Raw genomic sequence first — 12,509 nt, 5'->3', positions numbered from 1 at the left:
ATTGAGCACCTATCAATATATAGTATTCATTAATTCATTCTGGAGTTAGCCAGAAGATAGTGTGCCAGGTTAACAAATGTAGAGGGATTGTTTGCACAGGTAGCTGAATGCAGACGCTGGCTTACTTCACAGAGTTGTAAACTTGTCATAACCATAAAACTGCCACTTCTTTATCTGTTGGCATTGGTTAATATTTAGGGTATTGGTAATTCATAGCCATATTCAGATATGAACTACTAATCAGAAATAGAAAGTAATATACTTGAGAAATAAACAAGCACATTAACTTGTATCTATTAGTTAAATGAACCAAGCAATAAGATTTTATCCCCTGACAAGAAGTCAGTGAGCGTGTAGGCCCCAAACCATCTCAATGAATGTCAGCTCTCGGAGGCATAAGGTCCTGCTTTTTCTCAAGGAGTGATCAGTAAATTTCTCCAATACAAAATAAAGATGCTGAACACACAGTTGCTTCTCAGTCTGCAGCATTTTTTTTCCTTCCTCAATCCTTCCTTTTGGCTGAAGCAAATGCAAAAGTTTATGGCTTCATTTTAAAAACACTGACGACTCTCAAATTTACATCTCCAATTTAGACATCTCTCATGAATTCCAGATACTTTATCAGCCTTCACACCATTTCCTTTTGGTTGTCTAAACATATTACATTCCAAACCAAACTCATAACTTCTCTCTGCAAGTTTGCTCTTCCTGAAGTTTATTCAATCTCATAAAAGGGGCAATTCCATCCTTTATGTTGCTCAGGCCCAAAACCTTGGAGACATCCTTGATTCATTTCTCTCTCATTTCTCACTTCTAATCCAAAGCCATCTGTCCACTATAGTTTCAAATTATATTCTGATTTCAAACACATCTCAGCAATTCCACCATAGTATCCTCCTCCAAGCTACCACCATTTCTCACCTAAATTATTGCAATAACCTCCTAACCGTTCTCCCCGATTTAGCTTACATTTTATTTTCAAGACAGAAGCCAGATGATTTTTTAAAATGCAAAGCAGGTCATGCCTTTCTTGTACTTTCAAAGGCTTTCAGTGGTTTTAAAAATCTCATTTATGGTAAATGCTAAAGTTCTTGCAATGATCTACAGAAGTCCCTTATTATTTCTGTGACCCCATCTCCTACTATACTCTTCCTCAGTTACCCTGAGGCCACACTGGCCTCCTTGCAGCTCCTCCAGCGTATCTGGCCAACTTCTGCCTCAGGGATTTGCACTTTTTTTCTTTTCCTAGGTCATTCATATCCTAGATACACATATGGCTCTCTTCCTCAGCTACTTAAGGTCTTTGAAGTCATCCATGAGCACTTTTTTTTTTTTTTTTTTTTTTTTTTGAGACGAAGTCTCGCTCAGTCGCCCAGGCTGGAGTGCAGTGGCGCGATCTCGGCTCACTGCAAGCTCTGCCTCCCGGGTTCACGCCATTCCATGAGCACTTTAAAATGGCAACCTCCATCACCTTCATCTGCTTCCTTAATGCTCTTAGCTTGCTTTATTTTTTCATAGTATTTACTATTAATACCATTCAATATAGATCTTTTATTATTTATTGCCTGTCTCCTCTGATCAGAAAGTAACCTCCGTGAGAAAAGAAATTTTTGCCTGTTTGCTGCTATATATCCCCATTTCCTAGAACAGTGCTGGGCACATAAAAAGCACTTAATATATTTGAATTTCGAATGATTTGAATGCATGTGTCTTCTCACTAGTGAATTTAGTGTATTACATTTATAGCGTCTACTGATATTTTAAAATTTATATCTATTATCTTAGTATATATTTTTATTTGTTCCATTTTTTTTCTTATCTTTGTCTGGCTAAAGTTTCTTCTTTTTCCGCCATTCTGTTTTCTTTTCTATTTGTTTTCTTTCATTTATCTTTTAATAGTTACCCACAAGAGTGACCACTCTCCTGACTTCTAATACCAGCAGTACTTATTTTTGAATGTTATAATAATGGAATAATTTAGTATGTACTCTATGGTGCCGCCTACTTTCCTTCAATATTATGTTTGTGAGATTCATCCATAGTGTTGCAAATAGTTTTAATTTGTTGATTCCAATGACTTTATTCTATTATGTGAATTGGTTACCATTTATTTATCTATTCTACTTTTTATGGGCATTTGGACAGTTTCCAATTTGGGGCTATTACAAAAAGTTTTGCTACAAACATTTTGTCTGTGTGTTTTGGTGCATTAAACTGTGCACTTACATTGGGATATATACATAAGTACAAAATTGCTAGGTCATAGGATACGCATATGTTCAACCTTAGTACTACCAAACAGTTTTCCAGAATGGTTGTCTCAGCTTACAGTCTCCACAGAGAATGAGAGTTTTAGTTGCTCCAGATCTTCACTAACACTTGATACTTTTAGTCTTTTCTATGGTAGACAATTTGGTGAGCAGAATTGAATCTTCATAGTGTATTTGCCCTTTGGATAGTCTCTTTGGGGAAGGGCCTGTTCAATATTTTTCTAATTTCACTACATTTCCTTTTTTAAAAGTTGATTTCTAGTTTATATTTTCTGAATACCAAGCATTTATAGAAGATGTGTATTCCAAATATGAGTCATTTATCAAATATGTATATATTTGATATATAAATGGTATATGTAAATAATGCAAATATCTTCTCCTACACAGTGACTTACCCTCTCACTCTTTTTAATTTTTTTTTTTTTAATTTTACTTTAAGTTCTGAGATACCTGTGCAGAATGTGCAGGTTTGTTGTGCCATGGTGGTTTGCTGCACCAATCAACCCGTCATCTAGGTTTTAAGCCCCGCATGTACTAAGTATTTATCCTAATGCTCTCCATCCCCTTGCCTCCCACTCCCGACAGGCCCCAGTATGTGACGTTCCCTTCCCTGTGTCCATGTGTTCCTCACTGCTCAACCCCCACTTGTGAGTGAGAATATGTAGTATTTGGTTTTTTCTTCCTATGTTAGTTTGCTGAGAATGATGGCTTCCAGCTTCATCCATGTCCTTGCAAAGGACATGAACTCATTCTTTTTTATGGTTGCATAAATTTCTCCATAGTATTCCATGGTATATTCGGCATAGTATTCCATGGTATATATGCGCCACATTTTCTTTATCCAGTCTATCATTGATGAGTTGTTTCCAAGTCTTTGCTATTGTAAATAGTGCTGCAATAAACATACGTGTGCATGTATCTTTATAGAATTATTTATAATTCTTTGGATATATACCCAGTAATGGGATTGCTGGGTCAAATGGTATTTCTGGTTCTACATCCTTGAGGAATCACCACACTGTCTTCCACAATGGTTGAACTAATGTATACTCTGACCAACAGTGTAAAAGCATTCCTATTTCTCCACAGCCTCGCCAGCATCTGTTGTTTCCTGACTTTTTGATAATTGCCATTCTAACTGGCGTGAGATGGTATCTTATTGTGGTTTTGATTTGGATTTCTCTAATGACCAGTGATTATGAGCTTTTTTTTCACGTTTGTTGGCTGCATAAATGTCTTCTTTTGAGAAGTGTCTGTTCATATCCTTTGCCCACTTTTTGATAGGGTTGTTTTTTCTTTGTAAATTTGTTTAAGTTCCTTGTAGATTCTGGATATTAGACCTTTGTCAGATGGATAGATTCCAAAAATTCCCTCTGATTCTGAAGGTTGCCTGTTCACTCTGATGATAGTTGCTTTTGCTGTGCAGAAGCTCTTTAGTTTAATTTGACCCCATTTGTCAACTTTGGCTTCTTTTTTGCCATTGCTTTTGGTGTTTTAGACATGAAGTCCTTGTCCATGCCTATGTCCTGAATGGTATTGCCTAGGTTTTCTTCTTGGGTTTTTATGGTTTTAGGTTTTACATTTAAGTCTTTAATTCTTCTTGAGTTAATTTTTGTGTAAGGTATAAGGAAGGGGTCCAGTTTCTGTTTTCTGCATATGGCTAGCCAGTTTTCCCAGCACCATTTATTAAACAGGAAATCCTTTCCTCATTGCTTGTTTTTGTCAGTTTGTCAAAGATCAGATGGTTGTAGACGTGTGGTGTTACCTTCTCACTCTTTTAATGGTATATTTTAATGAATGTATCCTAGCTCTTCTAATTCTTTCAAGGCTAAAGCAAATTAATACCATTACTCTCTTCCCAAACAATTACCAACCTTAGGACACTTTAATCACCGTCTCAATATAAGCACTATGAATGTTCAATATTTTATAATATTTTAGACCTTCCTCAATTTGACATTATTTTCTTGCGTTAATGCTTTCGCTTAACTTTTTTTCTTGCATCCACAACTTTCTGTCTGTGATTATTTTCCTTCTGCCTGAAGTACATGCTTTAGAATTTCCTTCAGTGCATTTTATCTGAACAATAAAATGTCCCAGTTTTTATTTGTCTGATAACATCTCATTTTTCTTTCATTTGTGAAAGACATTTTTACGAGGCATAAAATTTCAGGTAGACATTTAATCTCTTTCAGCAAAACTGTATTCTCGTTACACACTCAGCAGTCAGAGAGAACTCAGCAGAGAGAACTCAGCAGTCAGAGCTCAATTTTTTTTTTTTTCTTTTTGTAGGTGATTGGTTTTTCCCCTTTGTCTGTTTTTAAGGTCTTTTAAGATATTCTCTTACTCTTTAATGTTCTTCATTTTGCATGGCTAGGCATAGATTTCTGTTCTTTATCCTGCTTAAGAACCTTAGGGTTCCTGGTTCAAATTTATCTCTCTCAATAATTTTGGAAAATTCTCAGATAGTATCTGTTTTATCTATTATTTCCTCTTCCTCATTTTTCCAGTATCTGTTCATGGAATTCTGATTTTTCTGATTTTATTGCTATTTTAAGACTTCTCACTTTATCTTCCATGACTTTTATCTTCTCTTTTACTCTTTTTTTTTCCAAATCATTTCCCCCTGTAGAATGAATTTTGGATAATTTCTTTAGATTTATCTTTTAGTTCACTAATTTTCTCTTCAACTGTAGGTAATGTGATATAAAATGCAATCACTGCATTTTATCAATGTATCAATTATTATTTTTTCCTTTTCAAATATTTTTAAAATATGGTTATTCCCTATTCATATTATTCTCTATTTTAAAAACATATTAAACACCTTATGTGTTATACCCGATGATTCTAATATCTGCAATATCTTGTAGGTTGGGTCTGCTATCTGTTCTGCTGGTTTTCCCTCACTGTGAGTTGTTTCCTTGTGCTTGGTTATTTTTGACTATCAGTTGTTAATATTTTAAAGAATACTTTGAGGGAATTATTTGAAATCTGGGATAAAACTAAATAGGGATTTGGATCTCAGTAAAAATCATCAAGGCAAAAGTTAGCTTTGGCACGCACCTCCCAGGTTTCCTGGTTACTGCAGGCCTGTGGGTGATTTTCTTCATAAATCATTTCTGTGATACTTTTATGAATGTTTTAAAAAATTGATTCTTCACTTTGTTTTAGTCAAGAGAGTCATTCATATTGCCTAGTCCACCATATTTTTAGACACTGAAGTTTGATTTATCCTTTCATTCTACAAAATTAAGTTGGGTTTCTCCTGTGTGCCCGATACTGTGTCAGGTTACAGAGATACAGAAAAAATTAGCAAATGGTCTGTGATTTCAAGGTGCCCACAGTGTGCCATGGGAGATAACACATAAATCATGAATTGTAATGTAAGGCATGGTATGATATTTTTCAAAATACAAATAAATGAAAAAGACTAATAGTTACTTAACTATGATCCAGAAACTTCATATGCATTGACAAATAGCCCTAGGAAATTAGTAGTAGTATCACCACTTGCACATGAAAGTAAGTAAATTTCCCAAAATCACAGGGTTAGTATAGAAATGCTTTATTCCAGGTCCTATTACTGTGGTCGTTCTGTTGTTATTAAAGTGTCAACTGAAAGGGTAGTAAAACCAGGAGTGCAAAAACTGATATTGTTTGTGTCCCTGGATCCAACCATGACTAGACTTTGTGCTAGGTGAATCTCCTTTTCTTTTTGGTTTAACATAGTATGGTTTGATTACTGTTGCTTGCAATCAAGAGTCCTGACTAACATGCAGGTAAAATACAACCTGAATAAAGTCCACAAATGACACCATAGTGTTATCATCAGTACATGTCAATGATGATGTGAGCCTAGACAACAGGAGCTAGTATATATAAAAAGAAAAGAATAAACATTTGCTGAGTACCTATCATATGACATACTGTCAGATTTGGTCCTCATAAAAGCCCTGTGAGGTCCATATTATCATGATCTCTTTTTATAAATGAAGAAATTGAGTTGCAGGAATATAAAATCCTTACCACACAGCTTACTAAGTATTAGAGCTTAGGTTTGAACTCAAGACTTCTGCTTTTGAATTCATTGTTGTTGTTGTTGTTTTTTTTCCCAGTACTGCACAGCTTCCTCACTAGGGCAAGTTGCTTGGCACATAATAGATGTTCAATAAATATTGGTAAAATAAATTAAAATTTTGGCCATGCTCAGCTATAAAACAAATTGGTAATGATGAAGAGGATCAGGAAGAAATGCAACTTACAGTGGCCTTGGGAGTGCCTGGCCAGCTTCGGGCCCTCAGGGCAGGGATTTGTCTGGATGACGTCAGTCATGGCCTCTTGCTTTCCAGCCAACATGTTCCTTCTACCTGTGTGGATGTTGGTCATCTGAATTTTTTCAGGTGTCCCTTCATAGGCATCTACCTAAACATATGCAAAAGGGAGAGTACCATAGGTCTCTGACTTACCTAATCAGTTCTTTGCTTACTTGTACAATTTTTCATTCATTCCTCTTAGATAACAATTGTTTATCATTTATTTAACATTGAATAATATCTTACCAGATTCTAAGTTTCCTGAAGGTGCATATATATATCCTTCATGACCTCTGAATGTTCAGTGAATGCCTGGCACAGAGGCAGCTCACAGGAAGCAGTCAGGATATAGGGTGTACTGACTATAGGGTAGGCTTTTTATATTCCATATAACTTAATCATCATGATACCTCATGAGAAAAGTATCATCAATTCTCTTAATAAAGAGTTTAGAGAGGTTAAGTAACTGGTCACTGGTTCCACAGTTAGTAATCTACCTAGGCACGACTTGACCCCAGAACCTTGTTCTAAGGGATGCTATGTATTCCTTTTCACTTCCTTCTTTTTGCCTACATTTTGTCTTCCCACGCACCATTCTTCTGTTCCTTCTCACTTCTTTCTTTACTCCCTTTCTCTAGCATTTGTCAAGCACTTACTGAAGGCAAGACAACATGCTAAGCTCTAGAAGTAGAGACAGAGTTTCCTAAGACATTGGTCTTGGAGATAATGCATGCAAATGATTAATTAGGGCATAATGTGATGAACGTTATTTACAGCAGTATTGCTCACCATCATGGAAACAGAGAGGATGAGGAGGCTGGTTCTCTTGGCTGGGAGAGGGGTTAGAGAAGACCTCGAAAAGCAGATTTTATTAAACTGTATTTTCCAAACGTCAGTAGGAGATTGACAGAGCAGATAAAGGAGTATCTGGCAGATAAAGCACAAAAAAAAGGCACAGGGGATTTGGGGAAGTATTCATGTCCTTATAAGGGTAGGAAGGAGGCTGCTGCTAAGGTAAGAGTTTAAGGAAAAAGATAAGGAAAAACAGCCTAGAGATGCAGTTGAAAAGGTAAATGAGCATGGGACTGACTTACGAAGGGTCCTGCGTGCAAAGCAAAGAGTTTGGGCTTTATTTCTTAGCCATTAGGATTCAGGCAGGGGAAAACCCTGATCACATTTACATTTCAGAACGTTCTGCATAGACTGACAGGAAGAGATCATGGAGAGAGAGAAAATTAGAGTATTTTTGGCCATCTAAGTGTTTTATAATTGTCCAATGAAAATGAGAGAAAGGTTATTGTCCTTCTGACTACAACAGAATAGACATGAGGATTGACTATGATAATACATTTGAAAGTACTTGGGAAAGGCTAATGTAATTAGTAGATATAAGGAGCGGATTATCTTGAGTTTTGGGTGGGATCTCGGGGAAACTCATAGAAGAATAAGAGGAGGGGCATTCTTTTAAGTCATGGTACCAAGAATTAAATGTATAAATGGAGAAAAGTGACAAGAAAGTAATGAAGTCAATATTTTGCACAAATATAGTGACCACCGTCCTTCAGTGTACTGTCGTAATGAAGGCAGTCCCCTCATCCACCTAACATATTCTAAATAACATTTAACAATTTCTGAAACCCAAACACACTCTATGAAAGAAGGAAGTGACCCTTTGTTAGTAGTTTGAGCCCATATCTGGCTTACGCCACATAGCCAGCATTGAAAAAGAGCAGAGCCTAAGATTTTTCATGGTTAATATCCTTAGTCATGTATCTCTCCTGCCCTCTCATATGCTCCTGATCAAACCATTCCTGATCTCTAACTTGACAGCAATTGATGGCTTGGCCTTTACACCCAGTGCTGCTCCCCTGGCTCTGGACCTTGTCGTTCCCAATTAGCAACTTACACCATCCTTTGAATTATGCTGCTTTCTGATGCTCTGTGAACACCCAACATGGTCCAGCCCAGCCTCTGGACCTACACGCCAGTTCAGGCTCATACAGCCAACATGCTGTTTGATTTACCCTAGCTCTGCAGATGGCACTGGGACAACTGCGTATTAAAAGATAGGCACATCTCAAACAGGTATCTAATGTGAGCACTGGCAATTGCCCTGGTGGTATCTATTGTTTAAGCCTCCTGCCACCCAACTGCTTTGAAGGGGATGGGGTCAATTAGATATGGATATACACACATTCATCATATTTAGTATTAATGAAAGCAACAAGAATACATTTCATTTTTATGGTAGCTTATGGCGTATGAAACACTTTCTTGCACGTTATTTTATCACCACAAACAAGGTAGAATTGGCATGGGAATGGGGATGGTAGTTGGGTGGAAATCATTTATTTTCATTTTACAGATGAGGTAACCAAGCTCAGAGACAAGTCACTCTTCTAAGCAGAGTCTTAGGGCACAGCATTTAAGGAAACTCTCACTCCAGGGTAGTACAAGGGCAGGGACGGCACCTGAGAGTGGATACTGCCTTGTAGTTTGCACCCTGGGTTTCTTGTTGGACTTAATCTAGTCCCAGCCCCTGCCTCTAAGGCCTGCTTCATGGCTAAAAAGTAGAAAATTAAGGGCTAGAGCTTAGTGTCATTGTTACATTTATTTCCTTGATACAATATCAAATGCCCATTGCATTTCCTAACTCTGTCTCTCTGAAGAGCTCTGTCTCTCAGGCCCTATAAAGTCACCCCCATGAACTGATCTGTTATAGGTCTACATTGCAGGAACCGTAGAACATAGGTACCTTGAAAACATGGTTTGAATGTGGTTCCTTTTCTGTGTTCTTAGGTTCCAATTCACATGGCTCTTTTTCCTTCATTTTTTTATCTTCATGTTTAGCACTGAAATGTGAAGAGACACCAGGAAAAAAAAAAATGAAGCTTAGAGCGTTTAAATGATAGTGTACTGTCCAATCCTAAATGAAATGAATGGGAAAAATTGATTTAGGCAAATATGAATCATTTCTCTTAGATGAGGAGTCTAGGATCAGATCAATTATATACGTAGTTTCCTTGAGTTTCTGCCTGTTCCAATTAATGCCAGAGTGTTAATTCCTGCTTAAAATCTTCTAACTCCCTATTGCCTATAAGATAAAACTTAACTTTCATCGTGATCTGGCTCCTACCTTTCTTTCCAAACTCATCTCATGCTGCCTTTTACCTCCACTTTTGCTTGAGTCTAGACTCTCATAATTCCTCAAACCCACCACCCTATTTGAGCAACTCTTCCTTTTTATTATTTTTCTTTAGACATGCCTTCCACATCTTATACTGGTAAATACAATGCCCTTCATGATATAGCTAAATCATCTTATCTCTGAGAATGCTTCCCTGATTCTCCCAAGCAGTCATACCTTCTCTACTCTTCTAACACTTTGTTCTTCTATATTGTCTTACAGTACATCTATCTATAGATCTATCTCCAGTCCCTCCACTTTGCCTTGTCAACCACTAAAAATCAAGGCAGAACTATCTTATTCACATGTGTAACTCCAGTGTTAATGCTGTGTAGGAATAGCTGGTTTTCGTGCCTCACTTCTGTGTTGTTAAACTTCCAAAGGAGTGATAATATTTTATTGTGATTTCCTATTTATTTGGTCATTTTACTCTCCAAGTAACCCCTCACTCCCAACTACTCTGGCTTCCCCTCCCACCTTGGATCAAGGGTAGAAAATATATTCTATTCAGTTTTGTACCTCAGAATCCAGCAGTGTCTGAAGAGTAAAAGCTCAATAAATATTGAACTAAATAATTAATCATTTGACCTGTGCCTACCATGTGCCCAGCACTGTGTTAGTGTCGTAAGTTTAGGGACAGGTAGGAACTGAGGGAGAGAGAGGAAGGTAGCCCATCCAGCTAAAGCAGGTTTTCTCCATGATTCAGCAAATGTTTTCAGACTCAATCAGGAAATTTTGATATTTGCTTCTCCAGAGCTCATCAACCATGCTTTTAAAAATATATTAGAATAACTCCATGGAGAAGGGCTAGAAACAGACTCTGAAGAGGCAGGTAAGAGCGCTACTATGTGCCAGGGCATTCCTCTGGACCCAAGGAGTGTGAGAGGTATCAGGAACACCAAGAACATTAAGACATTGGCCCTGAATACAAGGAGCTCCCAAACAAGAAGGGGAGTAGGGAGGGGAGGATGAATTGGCATGTTAGCAAACTACATACAGTGCCATTTGTGCAAACATACTGTGCAAACAGAACTTACAGTGGTACCACAGGCAAGGGACTGGTTACTTCTCTCTGAGGGAGTGGAATGAAGAAAGGGTTCATACACAAGGGGTGCTTGATGGATTAGTAGAAGCTTGCCAGATTGTTAAATTGGGGTGAATCGATGGCTTAAAAGAGCAAAGGCAAAGAGACTTCAAACAGCGTGGTGCATTTCAGAAACTGTCAGTTCTTTGGAATTCATGTTATTGTTATTTGCCTGTTTGATTGTGTGACTTTCCCACTAATTCAGGAGATCCTGAAAGCAATAGTGAGGTCTCCATCACTGCTACAGCCCCAGTGGTGAGCACATATCTGGCACAGGCTGGATACTCAGTAAATGTTTGCTGAGTACAGCATGGGCTAGAACAAGATGAGAGCGGGAGGCAAGGCAGGATCACCGATCACTTCCTCTGTACTAGGTACCTTGCAAGGTGCTGGGGAAACTGAACCAGGCTAGTTCAGTTTGGAAACATAGCTGGCCCATAGAGGAAAACTAGTTCAGTCATCAGAAAGTCAGTAGTTGGACAGATGCTTTTCTGTTTGAAGATAAAACTCACCTAGGTTCTGGATAGGGAAAATTCTTCCAAGACTGAAAGTAAAGAGGAAAGTGGTTATTTTCATAAATCAACCCGAATCAGGCTCTGTTATTTGGTTACAGATCATTAGAGACTACACCAAAAGGTGAGGGGGATGAAGCCTCAGTAGAGAGCAAAGGCAGACACTGACCACAGAAAGTCCCAGGAACTGTTGCAGTGGGGCTGAAGATCAATCAGAAATGAAAACAAGCATTTCTGACGTTACAGGGCATGCCCAAAGGAATGTATGATGTGACTCAGAAAAATTGTTGTCTGTACGCCTTTCCAGAAATGCATCTGAAACATAAATAACTTCTAAATCCCATGATAAAATATGAATTTGTGGGATTTAAGCAATATTTTAGTGGGTAAATTGGCATTCACAAGTGCACAAGTAATGCTGGAATTTCTCCCTTACTCACTGATCACATGCCCTGTGATCACCGCTCAAATCTTGCAGGATCTATGTTTGGCTCCATTAAAATTATGCCCCAATGATCACAATGTAGCCCCTCATTTATTCAGTGGTTATAGATCTGGTCCCATTCATTATTTGGAATCTGTCTAAGAACGCTGAAAAGAATAGAATATATCTAAGCGTCTAAAATGCCATCACAAAATCCAGGTATCCTAGCTCATTATGCTCTCCTTTGAGGGCAGCCTTGCAGACCATTATTCAGAGACTATTGGTCCTTATTTTACACATAATTCCAACAAATTAGATGCAGCACTGGTAGAATGACAAGTCAGACAGGCCTTGTTTTTATATCTTTGTTACATGATTTACAGCTTACTAAACTTCTCTGAGCCTTAATGTTGTCATCTGTAATATGGGAGCAATGATATCAGCTCACAGGGTAACTATGAGGGTTAAGCGCTACTGTCTATGCACAAGTGCTATCACACTAGAGGGACTTGGTACATGTTTGACCAGATGAAAAACTCATTGCTAGACACAAAAATATTGACAGTAGAAAAAAAAGGGAAAAGAATTCAGAAAACTGACTTGTGGTAGTTTGGTGTGAAGGGAACTAGTTCTGCAAAGGCTCAAGAGCATCTCAAAAGAAGAGCATAAACTATGTCGACTCAGTCCCTTATAGTCAAGAATACTCCAAGTCA

General features: G+C 37.8%; 1 protein-coding gene across 10 annotated transcripts in view; it reads right to left on the bottom strand.

Annotated features, from left to right (window-relative positions):
- The window catches only part of FYB2 (FYN binding protein 2), a 99,415-nt gene that overhangs the window by 26,867 nt on the left and 60,039 nt on the right, over positions 1–12,509 (bottom strand). For all 10 annotated transcript variants that reach the window (XM_077955782.1, XM_028833358.2, XM_077955757.1 and 7 more), the window contains 3 exons: positions 11,373–11,404; positions 9,345–9,441; positions 6,539–6,698 (listed from right to left, as the gene is read on the bottom strand). In XM_077955782.1, the coding sequence (XP_077811908.1) occupies positions 6,539–6,698; positions 9,345–9,441; positions 11,373–11,404 (289 nt within the window). The remainder of the gene's footprint in view (positions 1–6,538; positions 6,699–9,344; positions 9,442–11,372; positions 11,405–12,509) is intronic.

The sequence above is a fragment of the Macaca mulatta genome, chromosome 1 (assembly GCF_049350105.2).
Source record: "Macaca mulatta isolate MMU2019108-1 chromosome 1, T2T-MMU8v2.0, whole genome shotgun sequence".
Lineage (NCBI taxonomy): Eukaryota > Metazoa > Chordata > Mammalia > Primates > Cercopithecidae > Macaca > Macaca mulatta.
The sequence above is the reverse complement of the archived record's forward strand: the minus strand, read 5'-3'. Positions and strand labels throughout refer to the sequence as shown.